Source organism: Lepidochelys kempii, chromosome 2 (assembly GCF_965140265.1).
Source record: "Lepidochelys kempii isolate rLepKem1 chromosome 2, rLepKem1.hap2, whole genome shotgun sequence".
NCBI classification, from domain to species: Eukaryota; Metazoa; Chordata; order Testudines; family Cheloniidae; genus Lepidochelys; species Lepidochelys kempii.
In genome coordinates, this window is record NC_133257.1 from 266,605,695 (window position 1) to 266,624,245 (window position 18,551).

General features: G+C 54.1%; 1 protein-coding gene across 5 annotated transcripts in view; it reads left to right on the forward strand.

Moving 5' to 3' along the window:
• PTPN23 (protein tyrosine phosphatase non-receptor type 23) overlaps positions 1–18,551 on the forward strand; it is a 44,548-nt gene that overhangs the window by 14,479 nt on the left and 11,518 nt on the right. For 2 of the 5 annotated variants that reach the window (XM_073334897.1, XM_073334898.1), the window contains exons 3-14: positions 3,240–3,367; positions 6,812–6,888; positions 8,520–8,569; positions 10,035–10,166; positions 11,741–11,821; positions 13,193–13,324; positions 13,623–13,670; positions 14,564–14,620; positions 16,101–16,159; positions 16,669–16,748; positions 17,224–17,338; positions 17,939–18,004. In XM_073334897.1, coding sequence (XP_073190998.1) covers positions 3,240–3,367; positions 6,812–6,888; positions 8,520–8,569; positions 10,035–10,166; positions 11,741–11,821; positions 13,193–13,324; positions 13,623–13,670; positions 14,564–14,620; positions 16,101–16,159; positions 16,669–16,748; positions 17,224–17,338; positions 17,939–18,004 — 1,025 coding nt within the window. Of the gene's footprint in view, positions 1–3,239; positions 3,368–6,811; positions 6,889–7,202; positions 7,334–8,519; positions 8,570–9,071; positions 9,149–10,034; positions 10,167–11,740; positions 11,822–13,192; positions 13,325–13,622; positions 13,671–14,563; positions 14,621–16,100; positions 16,160–16,668; positions 16,749–17,223; positions 17,339–17,938; positions 18,005–18,551 lie in introns of those variants that run through there. The other 3 variants (XM_073334900.1, XM_073334899.1, XM_073334902.1) reach the window with 3 other exon arrangements.

Here is an 18,551-nt window from a genome sequence, read left to right on the forward strand (position 1 = left end):
TCCGGTGGGGAAGGCGTTTGAGGCCCCCCTAGAGCTACTTAGAGCGCAGCTCCTTCGACAGCCCCTGCAGTTACTGTGGTTGGGCCCTGGCAGCACAAAGATCAGCGCTAGGGGTCTCACGAGATTGGGGGGAGAGGAGGTTCCTTAGTGGGGGCAGGGAGGCTGGTTCCTTCTGCAAGGGCAAGTGGCCTTATAGAGGAGATCTCGGGCGGAGGGGCAGTGGGGGGGCTACCCCTGCAGTGGGGAATTGCAACAAGGCCCCTCCGTGCCCCCACCCTCATGATGCCCCTGTCAGGCACATCGTAGGCAGGGCTGAAGGAGAGGCAGGTAAATGATGGTGGGAACAGGAGGGCTGGGCAGGGCTCCTGGCTGGCAGAGTAGAGATGCTCCCACCCTCTGTGGCCCTGGGGTTTGCAGGGCCGCCCGGCACAACCAACAGTGGTCACTGCTGGCCCCCTCTGGAGTTGAACCAGGGACCTAGGGGAAGGAGCTGCCTGCCGTGGTGGCTGTGATGTGAATCCCAGAGCTGAGCTGTTGTGGGTGGCTGACGCGAGTTCCCAGAGACGTTTGTGGGGCGCTGCGATAAGGTCAGCGCCACTCACAACAGCTGAGCTCATCAGCGGGAGAAGGACCCTGGGACGGGGGGAACGTTTCCAGCCAAGCCAGACACTGGAGTTCGTGCACCTGCTTCAGCTGAGCCCGAAACGCAGGCAGCCAAAGCCGGAGAGGGCTGTCTGGCCCAGGGAATTGGTAATAGGGCGTTCACATCTCGAGGGCCAGGTCAGCTCCCACCCAGTCTTCTCCATCGCGTGGTGAAGTGACATTCCCCCCAGCTGATAAGTGTCTGTGTGATCAGCGGCGCTTCCCGCAGGCAGGCCCAGGACGGAATGGGCCATGGAAACCCAACTGCCCCGTAGGGAGACAGCGCAGGGGAGGCGACCCGCTCGTTGCTGTGGATAAACGGAGACTGTCATTGCAAGGCACCTTTTAGCGTAACCACGCAGGACTGCCGTCGTGCCCGCTTTCCACAGCAGCAGTGTGGTCAACCCAGCCGGAGTGACCGGAGTTACCTGAGCCATAATGACCAGCTTGAAAACCCAGAGGGAGAAACGTCAGGGTTATGCCATTAGCTTTCTCCTGTTCTGTGTGTGCGGAGCCCTGAGGTGGGGCCTGCTTATGGGGGGGTATTAAGGAGCAGCTTGGCCTGGCGCAGAAATAAACTTCTGCATCCAGCCAGGCCAAGCCAAGCGTGTCACTAAGGTGCAGCACCACTGGATCCTAGCACCTGGTTGCCCAGATGATGGAGCACTGCGGTTAGCACTCACTGGGAGAGGTTTGCTCTCTTCCGTTCTTGTGGCCGTGCTGCGAAGGAGAGAGCGCCAGCCGTTTCCCACAAGGCTGTGGCTGAGCTCTGACGCTGTTGAGTGATTGCTTCGGCACTCCACCGGGGAGTGATGAGTGAGCACATTCCTCTCTGCTGGAAAAAGTTATGCTTTTCCTGCCCAGCTCCCAGGACAGGGTCTCTGCTTTCCCAAAGTCACTCCCTTACTGGGAGGGGAATCTCTCATTCATTTGTGCTCCAGTGGTGCTTTGAGGCTCAGCTGAGATCGGAGTCCCACTGTTCTGGGCACTGTTCAGAGAGAGATGGTCCCTGCCCTGAAGGGCTGGCAGCCGAAATGGATCAGACTGAGAGAGGGTGGAAGGGGTCACAGAGACACAAAGGGGGAAAGTGACTTGCCTGTGGTCACCCAGCAGGTCAGTGGCAGAGCCAGGAAGAGCCCCCAGCTTTCCTGAGTCCCAGTCCAGTGCTCTGTCCACTACACCGCACTGTCTCTAAAATTCTATAGTAAAAGATCCGTGACAAAACCGCTCCTGAGGGAGTGTGGTCTAGTGGTTGGAGCTGGGACACGTGCAATCCAGAGCTCTGTGTGATCTTAGGAAAGTCCCTTCACATCTGTTTCTTCCTAATCTGTAAAATGCAGTTCATCACCTTGCCTCCCGTGACACAGGAACATAGGAGCGGCCAGGCTGGATCAGATCCACAGTCCGTCTAGTCCGCTAGCCCCTCTCTGGCAGGAGCCAGCACTAGCTGTGTTGGTGGAAGGATCCCACACCTGCTTACTGTGGGTTGTCTGGTCTCCTGATCTCTGACAGAGATTGGCTTAAGCCCTGAAGCCTGGTTTTTAAAACCCCTTCCAGAATTCTGCTGTTAATGCTGAGAGCACTAAGTGATCCAGCTGGCCATATGTAGCGAGTGACCCAGCTCCGTTAGCTCTCTCCGAAGCTCCTTGCAGCCCTCCCTGGTTCCCATTAACCTGACTGTCATTTGTCAGCTTTGTAACTCTCAACTCATGCGCCCCCCAACCCCCCTCTTCCAGATCACGAATTAATCCATTAGACAACACGGGACTTGGAGTGGAACCTGCAGCGCTTGCTGTTAACCGTTCGCTGTGCTGAAATTGACCATTGAATCCTACTTTTCCTGTCTCCGCCCATTTCTGGTCCATGATAACACTTTGCCTCTTCCCCATGATGACTTAGCGTCTTTGACAGCCTTTTGTGTGGGACCTCGTCAGAGGCCTTTTGGCTGTCTAAGCATATCATCGCTGGTTCTCCTGTCTCCCGCCCTTTCCTGACATGCTCAGAAAATTCCAGGAGATCAGCAAGTCCGTTTTCCTTTGCAGAATCGGTGCTGGTTAGTCCTCCTCAGTCATGAGCGGCCAGGTGGTTTGTTTTTAGTGATCATTTCACCCAGTATGCCCAGGACGGATGTCAGGCTGACACCTGGCGTTTAATGGAGCAAAGTACTTTGAAAGCCTTGGGCTGAAGGCATTGTGGGGCGGTGGGTGCCTCCTGAGTTTGTGACATACTTGGCTGCCTTCAGCTCCAGAACAGAGAGGCCCGAGGCCTCTCCCGAGCCTCGCGTAAGAAGCACTTTGTTGCAGTTGTACCACTGGATTGGCAAACTGCCTGCCCCATGTGTGTGAAAGGAGTGGGGAGTCTACAGCAGCCTCCCACTCCAGCCCAACCCAGAGGACTCTCTCTGAGAGTGGCTAATACCCTGGCTTCTGTGACTGGGCCCTGGAAAGTCCCTCTGTGGAGTTATTTCAGGGTGATCTCCTGCCCATGATCAGGTAAGTGGATTTCGCTGCCAGCCAAATACAGCCCAGGCCTCTGTCTGTAAGCGTGGCACTGCCTGTTGCCTTGAAGCGCTGCTCCTTCCTCTCCTCCTCCTCCAGAACGCCGTGAGCGTGCCCAGGGACTTCGAGGGCTGCAGCATCCTGCGGAAGTACTTCGGCCAGCTTCACTACCTGCAGAGCCGCGTCCCCATGGGCCCGGAGCACGAGGCGGCTGTCCCCATCACGTGGTAAGCTCACCGGTTTGGTGGGGTTTGTGTGGTGGCAGGGGAGGGAGCAGGTTTCTCCACATCCAGCTATCTGCCCCTGCCAGGGCACCCTCGGCTGACGCTGGGGGCTTGGCTATGATCCATTGGGAGATTCTTTGAGCAACAGGAGGAGAGGAGCTGAAGCTGGGGCTCGCCTGTGGACTCACTGTACTACCTGGCTTCGTCTCTTGCCTCAATTTCCCCATCCAGGTGGGTAGCTTCCTTGGCCCTGGTAATCTGCTGCCTAGACTCCTGTGATGTCCTATTCTTGTAAGCCACCAGCTGTGCTATTCTGGATGGACTGAAGGCATATCCCCCTTAAAATCATAGAATATCAGGGTTGGAAGGGACCCCAGAAGGTCATCTAGTCCAACCCCCTGCCCGAAGCAGGACCAATTCCCAGTTAAATCATCCCAGCCAGGGCTTTGTCAAGCCTGACCTTAAAAACCTCTAAGGAAGGAGATTCTACCACCTCCCTAGGTAACGCATTCCAGTATTTCACCACCCTCTTAGTGAAAAAGTTTTTCCTAATATCCAATCTAAACCTCCCCCACTGCAACTTGAGACCATTACTCCTTGTTCTGTCACCTGCTACCATTGAGAACAGTCTAGAGCTATCCTCTTTGGAACCCCCTTTCAGGTAGTTGAAAGCAGCTATCAAATCCCCCCTCATTCTCCTCTTCTGCAGGCTAAACAATCCCAGCTCCCTCAGCCTCTCCTCATAAGTCATGTGTTCCAGACCCCTAATCATTGTTGTTGCCCTTCGCTGGACTCTCTCCAATTTATCCACATCCTTCTTGTAGTGTGGGGCCCAAAACTGGACACAGTACTCCAGATGAGGCCTCACCAATGTCGAATAGAGGGGAACGATCACGTCCCTCGATCTGCTCGCTATGCCCCTACTTATACATCCCAAAATGCCATTGGCCTTCTTGGCAACAAGGGCACACTGCTGACTCATATCCAGCTTCTCGTCCACTGTCACCCCTAGGTCCTTTTCCGCAGAACTGCTGCCTAGCCATTTGGTCCCTAGTCTGTAGCGGTGCATTGGATTCTTCCATCCTAAGTGCAGGACCCTGCACTTATCCTAATTGAACCTCATCAGATTTCTTTTGGCCCAATCCTCCAATTTGTCTAGGTCCTTCTGTATCCTATCCCTCCCCTCCAGCGTATCTACCACTCCTCCCAGTTTAGTATCATCCGCAAATTTGCTGAGAGTGCAATCCACACCATCCTCCAGATCATTTATGAAGATATTGAACAAAACCGGCCCCAGGACCGACCCTTGGGGCACTCCACTTGATACCGGCTGCCAACTAGACATGGAGCCATTGATCACTACCCGTTGAGCCCAACAATCTAGCCAGCTTTCTACTCACCTTATAGTGCATTCATCCAGCCCATACTTCCTTAACTTGCTGACAAGAATACTATGGGAGACCGTGTCAAAAGCTTTGCTAAAGTCAAGATACAATACATCCACTGCTTTCCCTTCATCCACAGAACCAGTAATCTCATCATAAAAGGCAATTAGATTAGTCAGGCATGACCTACCCTTGGTGAATCCATGCTGGCTGTTCCTGATCACTTTCCTCTCATGCAAGTGCTTCAGGATTGATTCTTTGAGGACCTGCTCCATGATTTTTCCAGGGACTGAGGTGAGGCTGACTGGCCTTTAGTTCCCTGGATCCTCCTTCTTCCCTTTTTTAAAGATTGGCACTACATTAGCCTTTTTCCAGTCATCCGGGACTTCCCCCGTTCGCCACGAGTTTTCAAAGATAATGGCCAATGGCTCTGCAATCACAGCCGCCAATTCCTTCAGCACTCTCGGATGCAACTCGTCCGGCCCCATGGACTTGTGCACGTCCAGCTTTTCTAAATAGTCCCTAACCACCTCTATCTCCACAGAGGGCTAGCCATCTCTTCCCCATTTTGTGATGCCCAGCGCAGCAGTCTGGGAGCTGACCTTGTTCGTGACCTTCCTCTGCCCTGACCCAGTTCCCTCCACTGGCTCACATACTGCTGAGCTCTACCCCACCTACATCTCCCCTCCTGTCCCTGTGCTCCGCCAGTGCCCCTCCCTGCAGCCCCCTCTCTAGGAATCTCCTCCTTGATCCTGCATCCAGCCACCAATGACTGACTCCCTCCCTCTGCCAGCCTTCCCAATGATCTGTACAATGGAACAAACCCAGACCAAGCTCCGCCAGCCTCACTGTGTCCTTCTCCTGCACCCAGTGTGATCTCGCCCAGCAGCGTGCCTCTGTTCTGAGCCTGCCTGGAACGCCCTGCGGGCAGAGCCACGTCTCTAGTCTCTCCACCAAAGGCCATGCGCATCTGACTCTGGAGAGAGATCTAATACTGTAAGCTGGGGAGAAGAGTATTTCCCTCCCCGGGGACGTGAGGATTAGTGGAGGTTTGTGGAGTACTGGGAGAGCCTGGGATGGAAGAAGCTATTAGAAGTGCAGTGTAGTAACTGAGAGTTTTTTATAGCACCTTTCAGCCAGCGATTGCACTTCCTGCCGCAGCTGGGATTTCAGTGCGTTAGGGTGCAGCGATGGCCCTAGGGGGCACAGGACTGACCAAGAGGGATGGTTTTACGCCGCCTGGTGGCAGTGGTGGAGGCTGGGCTTTGGGGCTTGTGGCTCGAGAGTGAATTTCAGCCCCTGGGGCTGCTTGCTGGCTGCTCTCCGTTGATGTGTAGAAACACACCTTCCTGGACAGAGCAGCACGTGTTCTCTGTCCCTGCCTGGTGTTCAAAGGCATGGCCAAGCCAGGGGAGGGAGATCGGTCGCTTGTCTCTGCCAAGGGACACCCCAGTTAGTAGAGCCCCTCAGGTTAAAATCCAGTCTGCGGCTTTGGCGTGTGAAACTGAAAACACGTTCAAACAGCACGAACTCGCTTTTGGTGCGTGTAAGATCAGGCTGTCCCCTCCCGGAGTGCCATGGCAAATCTAATGCCCACAGGTGGGCAGGACTGAAACATGACAGAGCCATCGGTCAAGTGCCCCCTCGCAGGGAGGAGTGCTGCTTACTGAACAAGCGACACCTTTCCCGGCTGTGCTCCTTGGAGGTCTCCCACCCATGTGCCTGACCCTGCTTTGGATGAGATCTGATGCCAGCCCCTCCTCCTAACCACTAGATAACACTTCCCTAGTAGGCTAAGAAGACTGGTCCTGGCACCACTCAAACATTATAGGGGCTTGCTGGTTTATGTACCTAGCAGCTTCCCATCTCCCACTCGGTTTGGAGTGGACTCTATGCCAGCTAGATAAGAAAGTGAGTCTAAATCATTTGGATCACCCCTGCCTGCTCTGAGCCGTTAGTTGTGAGCCATCTGCCTTCCCTGGAAATGTGGCTGTGGGCTGTGCATCTGGCCATCTCGCTAGCTCACTAGTGTAGGGGCTAACCCTGGGCTTCTCGTTCACAGGACGGAGATCTTCTCTGGCAAGGCAGTTACCCATGAGGACATCAAGTATGAGCAGGCGTGTATCCTCTATAACCTCGGTAAGGCGCTGGAGCCCACCTGCTGGCTTGGCTTGGCAATGTGTGTTGCCCAGAGTGCCCTGGGGTTTGCTTAGCACCAGAGAATGCCCTCCTCCCTGGCTAGCCCTCATTCCCTTCTCCACAGGGTCCATCGTCCAGCCTGGTCCTGCTGTTCAATTGGGGGAGGGGTGTCAGCTGCAGGGGCATTCAGCCGATCTGCCCGCAGCCAGTGGTGACGGTCGGCATGAAGCTGCCCACAGCTGGAAGTGCTGGCCCTTGGGAGAGAAGACCCATGACATCTTGAAGTGTTACTGTGGTCACTGAGGACAATTGAGCCACTGTTTCCTTGGCTCTGGCGGATTCTGCTGGCCATGAGGACACCAGCCAGATCTGAACCCTGGCTGTGTTGTGTGTGCCAGGCACGAGACCCTCAAGTGAGGCTTCAGTCCGGGCATCTGCGGTGCGGGTGAGGCTGATATTCAGGGTCAGCTCCGAAGGGCTCTTCACTCTGATCGATGAACGACAAGCCAGAGCATTACTATGCATCACCCTCCCCCGCAGGCCAATCAGGCCTTGTCTAGGAGAAAAGTTGCCCCCGTTTAATTAAATCAATTTGAAATTGATCCAATTCAGCTGGTTGTACTTAAACCGGTTTATCCCTCATGTAAATAGGTGTAGTTTAGTTCAGTGAGCTGTCAACAATCAAAATGAGCAAGGATTAAAATGGTGTAGGTCAGCATTTCTCAAACTGGGCTCCGCAGACCCCCGGGGGTCCCCCTCCCTCCCAGTGCCTCCTGCACACTGGGGGAACAGCTGTTTAGCAGCATGTGGGAGGTAGAGGGAGGAGCGGGGACAGGGCATGCTTGGGGAGGGGGTGGAAAGAGGCAGGGAAGAGGAGGGGCAGGAGGTAGGGCCTGGGGGGATGGGGTGAAGTGGGGGCGGGGCCTGGGGCTGAGCAGGGGGCTTGGGTGTCTGCAAAAAAAGTAAATCAAAATGGGGGTTCTCGGGTTGCTAAAGTTTGAGAATGGCTGATGTAGATGCATCGATAAAGGGGTCTGTACTAGTGGATAGATCGGCCCTTTAAAGTTGCTAGACTTGCACTAGCTTAAACCAGGGTTGAGTCTGGCCCCTTAGGCTTTGAGCCAGAGGCTGAGCCAGAGAAGATGGAGAATGGAGTCACGTGCTGGGCACTCTTTCCTCTGAGTCAGTGCGGATCCAATGCTCCAGGGTGGCGCTTGGGGTGCTGCTAATTTTACCATGAGACATGCAATAGAGATCCGGATCACTGGGTTTTAGAGCCCTGGTACAAGAGTAAGAAAGGTAGCCCCAAGTGTTTGTGACAAAGCCCAGCTCCAGGTGGATGTTCCTGCTTCCCCAAATTGCCATAGCCCTTGTAACTGCAGGGGGAAATCTTCATTTCTTGTTCTGAACTGTTTTACGGTGCTGTGCATGGTTGCAGCGCTCCACCCCAGAAGTGGCTGCCTCTCGGTAGCTGAACTGATCGGTATTATTTGTATGTTTTATGTGGCTCGGGAGCCTTTGGAACAAAATGTGCAGTGTAAATGTAGCTGTGTCAGTCGTAGACTGGCAGAGGGGCTTTAATGCTGCAGGAATGCGCCAATGGCCTGATCTGAGCTTCCTCTTCCCAACAGGGGCGTTGCATTCCATGCTGGGCGCCATGGACAAGAGAGTCTCCGAGGAGGTAAAGATGCTAAACACCTCGTGGTTCCTCCCTTTATCATGGGTGGTCTCTTTCAAACCAATGAGAGCACAAAGGTCGGCGATAGCTAATCTCTGGTGGGGACTTGTCACATTTACTGAAGTCTGAAGATTTTTGTGTCCCTCATGCCAGGTGCTGGGATTCCCGGGACTGTGGGGGAGGAATGAATACAGGATTTTTTTTTACATTGTGTATAGTTATAGAAACCCTGTAGCAGTGTCTGTGGCAAGCTCTGGGCACCCTGACATAATTTAACACCCCAATGTAACCCCACATGCAGTCTTCCCTCCAGCCAATAACAGAACCTCCCCCACCCTCCAAGCAGATGCTCGGAAAAGACGGGCCTGACCACGTGCCCTGATGGCAAGGACCCCTCCTGGAGAGTCCTGCCAGCCACTCCCTCCTCTCCCAACCTGGGGAGCTCCCAGCTGACCTGGCTCATGGAAGCATCACCTGGGAAGAGAGTCCCTCTGCTGACCAGCTCCCAAGCCATGTAGGAATTCACAGCTGAAAATCAGCACCAGCCCCGTCTGGGAACCCGACGGCAGCCAGAGCAAGGGGGTAACTTGCTTCTGGCAGTAATAAGCAGTAGGTGCTTTTGGCAACCTCTCGGGTCTGAGTGGTCTCATGGGGGTCACCCCGTGTAGAGCATCATGGTTATCCAGTCTCCAGGTGATGAAAGCCTGGATAACTGGGGCAGGAGAAGGTTTAACTGCCCTTAAGATGGTAACATTTGGGGTTTCGTGAAGGCAAAAGGTAATTAAAAGAAATCCTGCTGCATCTCTCGGCTGTTGGTAAATTTCGGTAATCAATCTATTCGACATTGGTGAGGCCTCATCTGGAGTACTGTGTCCAGTTTTGGGCCCCACACTTCAAGAAGGATGTGGATAAATTGGAGAGAGTCCAGCGAAGGGCAACAAAAATGATTAGGGGACTGGAACACATGAGTTATGAGGAGAGGCTGAGGGAGCTGGGATTGTTTAGCCTGCAGAAGAGAAGAATGAGGGGGGATTTGATAGCTGCTTTCAACTACCTGAAAGGGGGTTCCAAAGAGGATGGCTCTAGACTGTTCTCAATGGTAGCAGATGACAGAACGAGGAGTAATGGTCTCAAGTTGCAGTGGGGGAGGTTTAGATTGGATATTAGGAAAAACTTTTTCACTAAGAGGGTGGTGAAACACTGGAATGCGTTACCTAGGGAGGTGGTAGAATCTCCTTCCTTAGAGGTTTTTAAGGTCAGGCTTGACAAAGCCCTGGCTGCGATGATTTAACTGGGAATTGGTCCTGCTTTGAGCAGGGGGTTGGACTAGATGACCTTCTGGGGTCCCTTCCAACCCTGATATTCTATGATTCTAAGGCAGGATGGCGTCTGTGCAGCGCCCTCTGCTTTGGCTTGGGTGCATTAGAGCCTTACGTGTTTCTTCTCCCTCTGCGGCGGCCCTGGCCAGGGCATGAAGGTTTCCTGCACCCATTTCCAGTGTGCGGCTGGGGCTTTCACCTACCTGCGGGATCACTTCCCTCACTCGTACAGCGTGGACATGAGTCACCAGATCCTTAACCTCAACATCAACCTCATGCTGGTAAGGGTGGGTGCTGGCTTTGCTGCTCACCATTCGTGCTGGGATCCAGTGGCTGGGCTCGTTAGATGCAGTTCATTTAAAGGGATCTCACCAAAGCTGACGAGGCGAGGGGAGAAGGAGACGTGCTCAGTATTGGGCCTGGCATTGTCTCATTTTTCAAAGGCCAGATGGAGTGGGAGCCACCGTTGGACAGAGCTGGATAAAGATGGAGTTGTCCCAGTACTTTGGAACGTACAGATTGTAAGCCTGCTGTCTGCTTAGAGGGAAATTGTCTGCAAAAAGTGGCCAAGAGAGGCTTCCGGTGTCTGTCCTTCTTCAGGAGAGATCTCAGAGTGCTGATGTAGGGGAGGAATTGCGAGTCCGGCTCCAGAACATAAGCTGATTCTCTTCCCCTGCGCCCCCCCCGCCCCCCCCACACACACACAGGGACAAGAGGAATATTTTCCTCTCCATCTGCAGGGTTGCATGGGTGGCTGCATGCATTGTGGGGGCTGCTCGCTTTCCTCAGAAAGTGGCCAGTCCCCAGTCTGTCAGGCTGGGATACTGAGCTCTCGAGCCTAATGGCCTGAACAGCAAAGGGAGTTTTAAATGTCAAATCGGGGAGAATAAAAGTGGTAAGGAAACAAGTTGGTTCCCGTTTCCAAGGGGTCGGGGGTGGGGCTATTGACAGAGCAGGTGGAAATACCTTGACGTTGTCGTCCTCGCTGTAGAGGAGAAAGGTAGAGGTGGGTGCGAAGGAAGCTGACCTGGCTTACTGCGTCAGTGGATCCCATTATAATGGCACCTGCCTCTTGCATGCTCTTTGCTTTATTCATTCTCGTGTGCAGCTCTGGGAGGCGTCAGACTGATAGCCATTGTCTGGTCAGCACTTTGGCCTTGAAAGGGAGGAAGGGTTTGGATTTTGACTCTCCAAATGAGGTGGCTTTATTGGCTCAGCCGCACTGCCGCAGTACTGGAGCTAAGCTGAGCGTAGGTGAAGTCCAGCCTCCGTGGCCAGCTCACTTTAGCTAGGAGAAAGAAGTGGTGGAAGTGTTTGACTTGATTGACAGCCCTAGGGATTGAGCAGACAGAGCCCTGCGCTGGCAGGGGCTGACCTGTGTTTTTCAGCTCTGATCTCCAGAGCCAGTGCAGCCCTGTCCCCTAAATGGGCCCACCAATGTACCTCAGTCCTAGGGTCGCCCCTGGAAGTTAGAGGGGAGATCGGTCTCCAAGGCCATTCAGTCTGTGCTTGGCCTCGCACCTGAGCCCTCCAACGCGGCGGTGGGGTGAATCCGTACGCTCACTTCACAGTGATTTAGGGTTCCCATGGATGGGCTGGCTTTGAAGTGGCAATGGAGGGGAGAGGCTTTCTATGCGTGGCTAGTCCCATGAGCTGTTCTGGCTCCTTCGGCTTTGTTCTGCATTGTAGCTGGTCGGTGTCGGCATCTCTAGCATGGTAGACTGGAGCCACTGCTGAGTGACCCTTTTGGGGCAGGGGAGAGGGGGCTGGCTGAGTTTGGTTGGGGTGACTTTGAGGAGCCCTGGAATGCGGAGCCCTGGGGAGAGCTGAGTGTCTCCATTGCTTTTCCTGGAAGGGTCAAGCTCAGGAGTGTCTCCTGGAGAAGTCGATGCTGGACAACAGGAAGAGTTTCCTCGTGGCCAGGATCAGCGCCCAGGTGAGTTACCTGGGGAGCTCTGCTGCACTACGCTCTGTGGGCACCTGAACCGTGATTGAGACGGATCCCCTCCTGCTGCCCTGCCATGTACAAGAACAACTCCACGGGAATCTCTGAAACCCGGGAACCAGCTGAGGTGGTTTGCAAGCAGAGAAGGAAATCCTATACACAGTCACTGCTGTACGGGCGGCAGGGTGGGGGACATTCGCTCTCTGCTAGAGCGTGAGGGCAAGCGAGTAATGGTTTAAAGACCAAGCCTTTTAAAGTCAAATCATTTGAGTTAGTCAGTGTCTGAACTTGACACGATCTAGTCCGAATGAGGACGCTGGCTCAGGCATTCCTGCGGCCGAGGGAGAGCCCTGTAAGCTGCAATACCTGGGCGCTGTGTGGCAGCCAGAACTCCAGCCTGCCGTTACTTCCCTGCAAAGGAATGCACATTGGAAAACATCCCAAATATACATATAAAGTGATGGGGTCTAAATGAGCTGTTACCACTCGAGAGAGAGACCTTGGAGTCATTGTGGATAGTTCTCTGAAAACATCCACTCAATGTGCAGCGGCAGTCAAAAAAGCAAACAGAATGTTGCAAATCATTAAGAAAGGGATAGATAATCAGACGGAAAAATATCCTATTGCCTCTATATAAATCCATGGTATGCCCTGATGGTGAATACTGCTTGCAGATGTGGTCGCCCCATATCAAAAAGGATATATTAGAATTGGAAAAGGTTCAGAAAAGGCAACAAAAATGATTAGAGGTATGGAACAGCTTCTGTATTAGGAGAGAGTAATAAGACTGGGACTTTTCATCTTGAAAAAAAGGGGAGATATGATAGAGATCTATAAAATCATGACTGATATGGAGAAAGTAAATAAGAAAGTGTTATTTACTCCTTCTCATAACAAGAACTAGGGGGTCACGAAATGAAGAGGCAGCAGGTTTAAAACAAACAAACAGGAAGTATTTTTTCACACAACGTACAGTCAACCTGTGGAACTCCTTGCCAGAGGATGTCATGAAGGCCAAGACCATAACAGGGTTCAAAAAAGAACTAGATAAGTTAATGGAGGATAGGTCCATCAGTGGCTATTAGCCAGGCTGGGCAGGGATGGTGTCCCTAGCCTGTGTTTGCCAGAAGCTGGGAATGGGCGTCAGGGGATGGATCACTTGATGATTCCCTGTTCTGTTCACTCCCTCCGCGGCACCTGGCACTGGCCACTGTCGGCAGACAGGACACTGGGCTAGGTGGACCCTTGGCCTGACCCAGTCTGGCCTCTTTTATGTTCTTAACTGGCGCTAGGGCTTTCTTTTGGGATTCTGATGCTGTGAATCCACCCTGAGATGCCTCTTGACCGGCTCTCTCCATGTAGGTGGTGGACTACTACAAGGAGGCCTGCCGGGCTTTGGAGGACTCGGGCACAGCCTCGCTGCTGGGGAAGATTCAGAAGGGTTGGAAGAAGCTGGTGCAGATGAAGATCTACTACTTTGCTGCCGTCGCCCATGTGAGTGGGAAGAATGAGGCTGCGCCCCGGGGGAGACCCACCCTGGCCGCCCCAGAGCAGCAGCAGCAGCCCCCCTTGCATCCCTCCGCTTGCGGGTGGCTGTGGCTGTGTAAACCCGCCGGGGGGAGGTGGTGGTGTGGTCCCCATGGGCGTGGAGTTCCTGAGTGTACCTGGAGACTGGCGAAATGCAGTCTCCTGTAGAGCGTCCCCTGGCTGGCTTTGTAGGGCTTCAGTCAGTTCCTCTTGAGCCCGTCCCTGAATGAGGGCCCCTGCCATCAGCGGCTGTGTTTCCTTGCAGTTGCATATGGGGAAACAGGCTGAGGAGCAGCAGAAGTTTGGAGAACGAGTAAGTAAAACTTTTTCTGCTTTGGGTTGGTTAATCCTCCTGCAGTCCAGCTGTAAACCAAGTCCCATCTCATGTGGGCTTGGCCTTTACCCTTTGAAGAGGTTGGGCTACACGGGGGGAACTCAACTGTCCATGATACGGTGGATACATTGAAAGCTTTGGTGTCTATTAAACTGTAACTTGGAAGCCCCTGCTGCTTCTGCACCAATCCATGAGGCAAATAGCGGATCGGCCTCCCGTACTCCACATGAACTCGGGCACCATCTTTCTTGTTACTGTGTACATTTCCAGCGAGGCTTGTTCTTTTGTTCTAAAACTCCACGCAGGTGTGCTGCCCACGGAGGGAGCTGTCCCCCAGCAGGGGTAGAGTTAAGGCTGAAAGCTTGCGTATGCCGGTGGATGTGACTTTCCGACCCTGTTCTCAGAAGAGAATCCACACTTGCATGATTGCCATTTTCCATGTGATTCCCATTGGGTGCAGTGCAGGCACCTCCAGAGATCTCAAACGCAGGATGTGAGACTCGTCTACTCGTGGGAACACCCGCTCTGGAACCTGGCCTGGAGGGACAGCAGCATGTGATGGCAATAGCTGGATTGCTGACGTGGCTGTGTGGGGCACTGCATTTCTCACGTATCGTCCTTCTCTAGAAAATGGCCCCTGGGTGTCTCACGGGCAGAGTACCTTCATCTGGGTTGCTTGATTGTGCTATTAATTTGTTCCTTCTTCTTAGAAGTCCCCACTGTATTTAATGGCGTTGGATTGTCCTAGGTATCTTTACAGAGGGTTCGCTGGCCTGTTTGGCTGCATGTGGCACAGCAAGTGTATGCGCTCTTGTGATTCCTTCCCAGCTTGCAGAGGAGTTTGGCAGAACTTATCTCTGCTTTCTCTGCAGGTTGTCTACTTCCAGAGCGCTCTGGATAAACTCAATGAAGCTATCAAACTGGCAAAGGTAAGCAGCTTTCTTGTCCATGGTACCGATGGTCTTTAAAAAACCCTCTGGGATCAGTGCTCAAAATACAGGTTTTGAGAGTGCTGGTAGTGAGCAACCAGCTGTGCACTTTCTCCAAAGATTGTAGCAGCCTCGCGCACTTTCAGAAGGAGACATCTGCTCGGTGCCATCGGAGCAGGGCTGGCTAGCTTTCAGATGGTGCAAAACGTAGGTTTCCAGCAGCTCTCAAGGAAACTTTCCAAGCACCAGCTCTGTGGAAGAACTTTCCAAGGGAGGTGGCGGAAGCCCCGTTGCTTGACGATAGGGAGCAGTTGTGCACTGTTAGGGAGAAAGACCTCTTGGTACCAGGTTCCACGTAGCCCATCTCTTGGCACCAAGAAGACTGGTCACTAGAATAGGTGAGAATTTGTGGGGGCGGTGGTAATCAGAATGATGTGACTTTTAAAGCCTGCCTTACAGTCATCCAGGGTTTGAAATGAATCCTCTGCCATTGGAAAGCTCAAGGTCCTGCTTTTCCAGTACAGCAGGGGGTCTGTCTCCTGCCCGGGGGATTTGTGAATGCTGAGACCTAAGATTGGTGCCTCCTGGTTTCTAGGTCTAATGGGAGTTTTGGCTCTTGCACTAAGACTGAGTAAAGCCCATTCTGGATCTTCAACAAGGTGTCCTCTCCTTCCCTGGCCCCTAGGAGCCTACGTGCCTCTCACATGTTGGACCATGGGGGGAGCGTGGGGCTTAACTGACATCCTCCATTGCAAAGAAGGAACTTGCTGGTTTAACACAGCCCTGGTCCATACGGTAAAGCCCTAAGTTTCTACTGGAGGCTGCGTCTGACCCCCACTCACTGTAGTACTGACTCCAGATGTGTTCTACAGCTCGGGGGGGGGGGGGGGGGCGGACTCATTCATGATTTTACTACAGTGTCTTGAACCCGCTGCCCAGCTGGTGAATTTGGCCCATTTACATCACGTGATGCAGACAAGAAGTAGGTGGTGTTTCTGTTGCACGGAGACCTGGAGAAGCTGTTGAAAAGCTCTTGGCATTGGCCTGTCTCTGCCCCCACCGAAGTCGGGGGTAAAACTCCCTTTGGGGCATGGGATGCAAGTTTGGCACAGGATCGACCTGCCTTGTGTTTGTGGTGCTCCGAATCCCAGCTGTCCGTTGTGAATAACAAGTCAGCCTGCAGAATGCGACCAGAATGCACCCAAGGGCTGGTGCCTGCCAGAGTCTGCAGGGAGCCTGCAACTGCAGCTCTGAGCTGTTCACTGCTCCTTTCGTCTCCGCCGGCTGCTCATTCTGGAAGTAGGATGGGGGAAATGGGGGAGCAGTGAGGGGCTGCCAGGCTGCTTCTGCCTTCAGATCACGGCTTGGTGTGTGGAGGGCAGCAGGATGCAGCATTCAGAAGGGCGGCTCAGCGTGTTACATAGACTGCAGTGATGTGGCAGGACTGCCTGTGTTAACTCATGTTTTTTGCCTCTTCTAGGGTCAGCCTGAAACGGTGCAGGAAGCCCTGCGATTCACCCTGGATGTGATTGGGGGAAAGTGAGTCTGCAGCCAGAATTGCTTCTGGGACTGGAGTCTGTCTCTAGGCTCTCTGGGGTCAAACCTCTTTGCTGAATCTCCCTCCCCGCCCCCGCCGCCGCCACTCACTGTGGGGAGCTTTGGCACATGCTTTTCTCTGTGTAGGGTCTCCGTATCTAGGGCCAAATTCACATGTGCTGCTGGTGAGTGTAGATCTGTACAGGGTCTTCTCACGCTGTCCGCACCGTAGCATCTCAGTGCTGTGAGCAGCTTGTTAAGTGACTAGCTAATGTCTGTCACATGTGGTCCATCCTCTCCCCAGAGGGAACTGGGTGGGGTTGTACCCACTGAATGGCAGGTGAGGATCAGCCTGTAGAATAGAGATGGCAGATAGTGTCTTCTGGGGGCGTCAGGTGGGCAGCAAAACACCCCTCGTGAGGCTCCTGCCCACCTAACCCAGCAAGCTCACTCCTTGAGTCCCAGCCGGTCCACCTTTCCCCTCCCTGGACTTACACTTCAACTGTTTGTAGGTACAATTCGGCCAAGAAGGACAATGACTTCATCTATCATGAAGCTGTCCCTGCGCTGGACACCCTGCAGTCAGTGAAAGGTAAGGCAGGCCAGACCCGGGCACGTCCATCCCTCTGCTGCTGCCCGCAGCTCTGCAAAACCACGCTGTGGTTGGTGCATAAAGCTTCAGCCCCGCGCAATCCGTGCTGCGGGCTGGAGTGTGTGTGTGTGGGGGGGGTGGTCCGAGTGGGGAAGAAGCCTCTCTGAAAGGGAAGCACTTTGCGCTTTGCTCAGGTATCTTGGTAATGGGCAGCGATGAGAACACGCTGCCCCAGCAGCACAGGGGGGGTTGGTACCGGTCTCCAACCCCTTGGCACCACTGATGGCGCTCACGCCAGGGACTTCCTGCTCCCAGGGTCTCCACAGCACCTGCTGGAGGCGAACAGCTGTTGGCCGCTTTGATCTGTGTTTGGTGGCAGGCGCAGCCCGAAAAACAGCTTTGGGCACGAAGGGAAATCCTGTGTCCTTGAATAATTCGCAGGCATCGGTGTCAGGCTGTTCTCTTCTATACTCAGGTGCCACCCTGGTGAAGGCCCTTCCCGTCAACCCCACCGACCCAGCTGTCACGGGCCCGGATATCTTTGCCAAGCTGGTGCCAATGGCTGCCCATGAGGCATCTTCGCTGTACAGGTGAGTGGAGGGGATCTCCATAGCAAGTACTTCTCGAGGCAGCCCCGGGGCATCTGTGCGCTCAGTAACGGGAGGGTGTGGATCCTGCCTCAGGGGCCAGGAAGCTGGGTCCAGTGATTCCCTGCCAGAAACGTGGCGATCTCTCTCGAGCAGGGGCTTGTGGCTCTGGTGAGGACGTGTCCGGCACTCAGCACGCCGAGGTGAATGGGAACTGCAGGAGGCTGAACTCACCTGAGACCTCCCCAAACAAATCAGAACCCCCCATCCCCTCCCCACCAGGGGCTGGGTCCCCAGCACCTTGTAGGGGAGCAGCCGAAACTGGACACTCGGCTGTGCCTGCCTGAAAGGGCCCTTCCAGTGTCTCCAGTCCTGAGTGTTTCTCCCTCGGCTCTCACCTGCTCGCTTCTTCCAGCCTGGCTCTCCGGGAGCTGCTGGAACAGGGCAGTGCTAGCCCCTGGCTAGCCATAGGGCCGGCTCAGCCTGCTCCTGGAGTGCCTGAGGAAGGTTCGAGTCCTGAACAGGGTACCCAGCATAGGGCCCAGTGATTGTAAGTACCTTGGTTGGTCTGGGTGCTGAGGGGTTTTCTCTCGTCTGTCCTAGTGAGGAGAAGGCCAAGCTGCTGAGAGAAGTGATGGCGAAGATCGAGGCCAAGAATGAAGTCCTGGAGTATGTGTGCTCTGAGACTGCGCTAGCGTGTGGGGTTTTCCTCGCTGGTGTGGATGGAGTTGGTCCCTGGCCAGTGCACACCCGACAGTGCGGGGGTCCCCCATTGCCTCGCTATTCTGCGTTTCCCCATCCCAGCTGATGGGAAGTGAGCTCTGCTCCCTTCAGCCATGGCCCAGTGCAAGGTCACCTCTCAGCAATAGTGCCTCCCCTGACCTGGCGTGGTGGGACGGCAGGTCTCCAAGGGTGACCCAAGGCACTGAAGGAAATGGGGCAGGCAATTCGGTACATGCTGCCCTTTCCCGAGTCAGTACTGAGCCAGTGCCCTAGAGGGCGCTGTGCTGCTGGAGCTCTCCTTTGGGAAGATCTGGAAACCAAGGCACTGGTGGACCCACAGTTCCCATGGCCCATTCCCAATAGCTAGGGTATTAACCCTGGGTTCAGGCCCGGTTCCAATTTGGGTTATTACATTTTGTCTCCCTGGATTCACCCTGAAGTTTTGTTTGTCTGTGTGGTGCTCACCTTCACTTCCTGTCCTGCACTGTGTCAT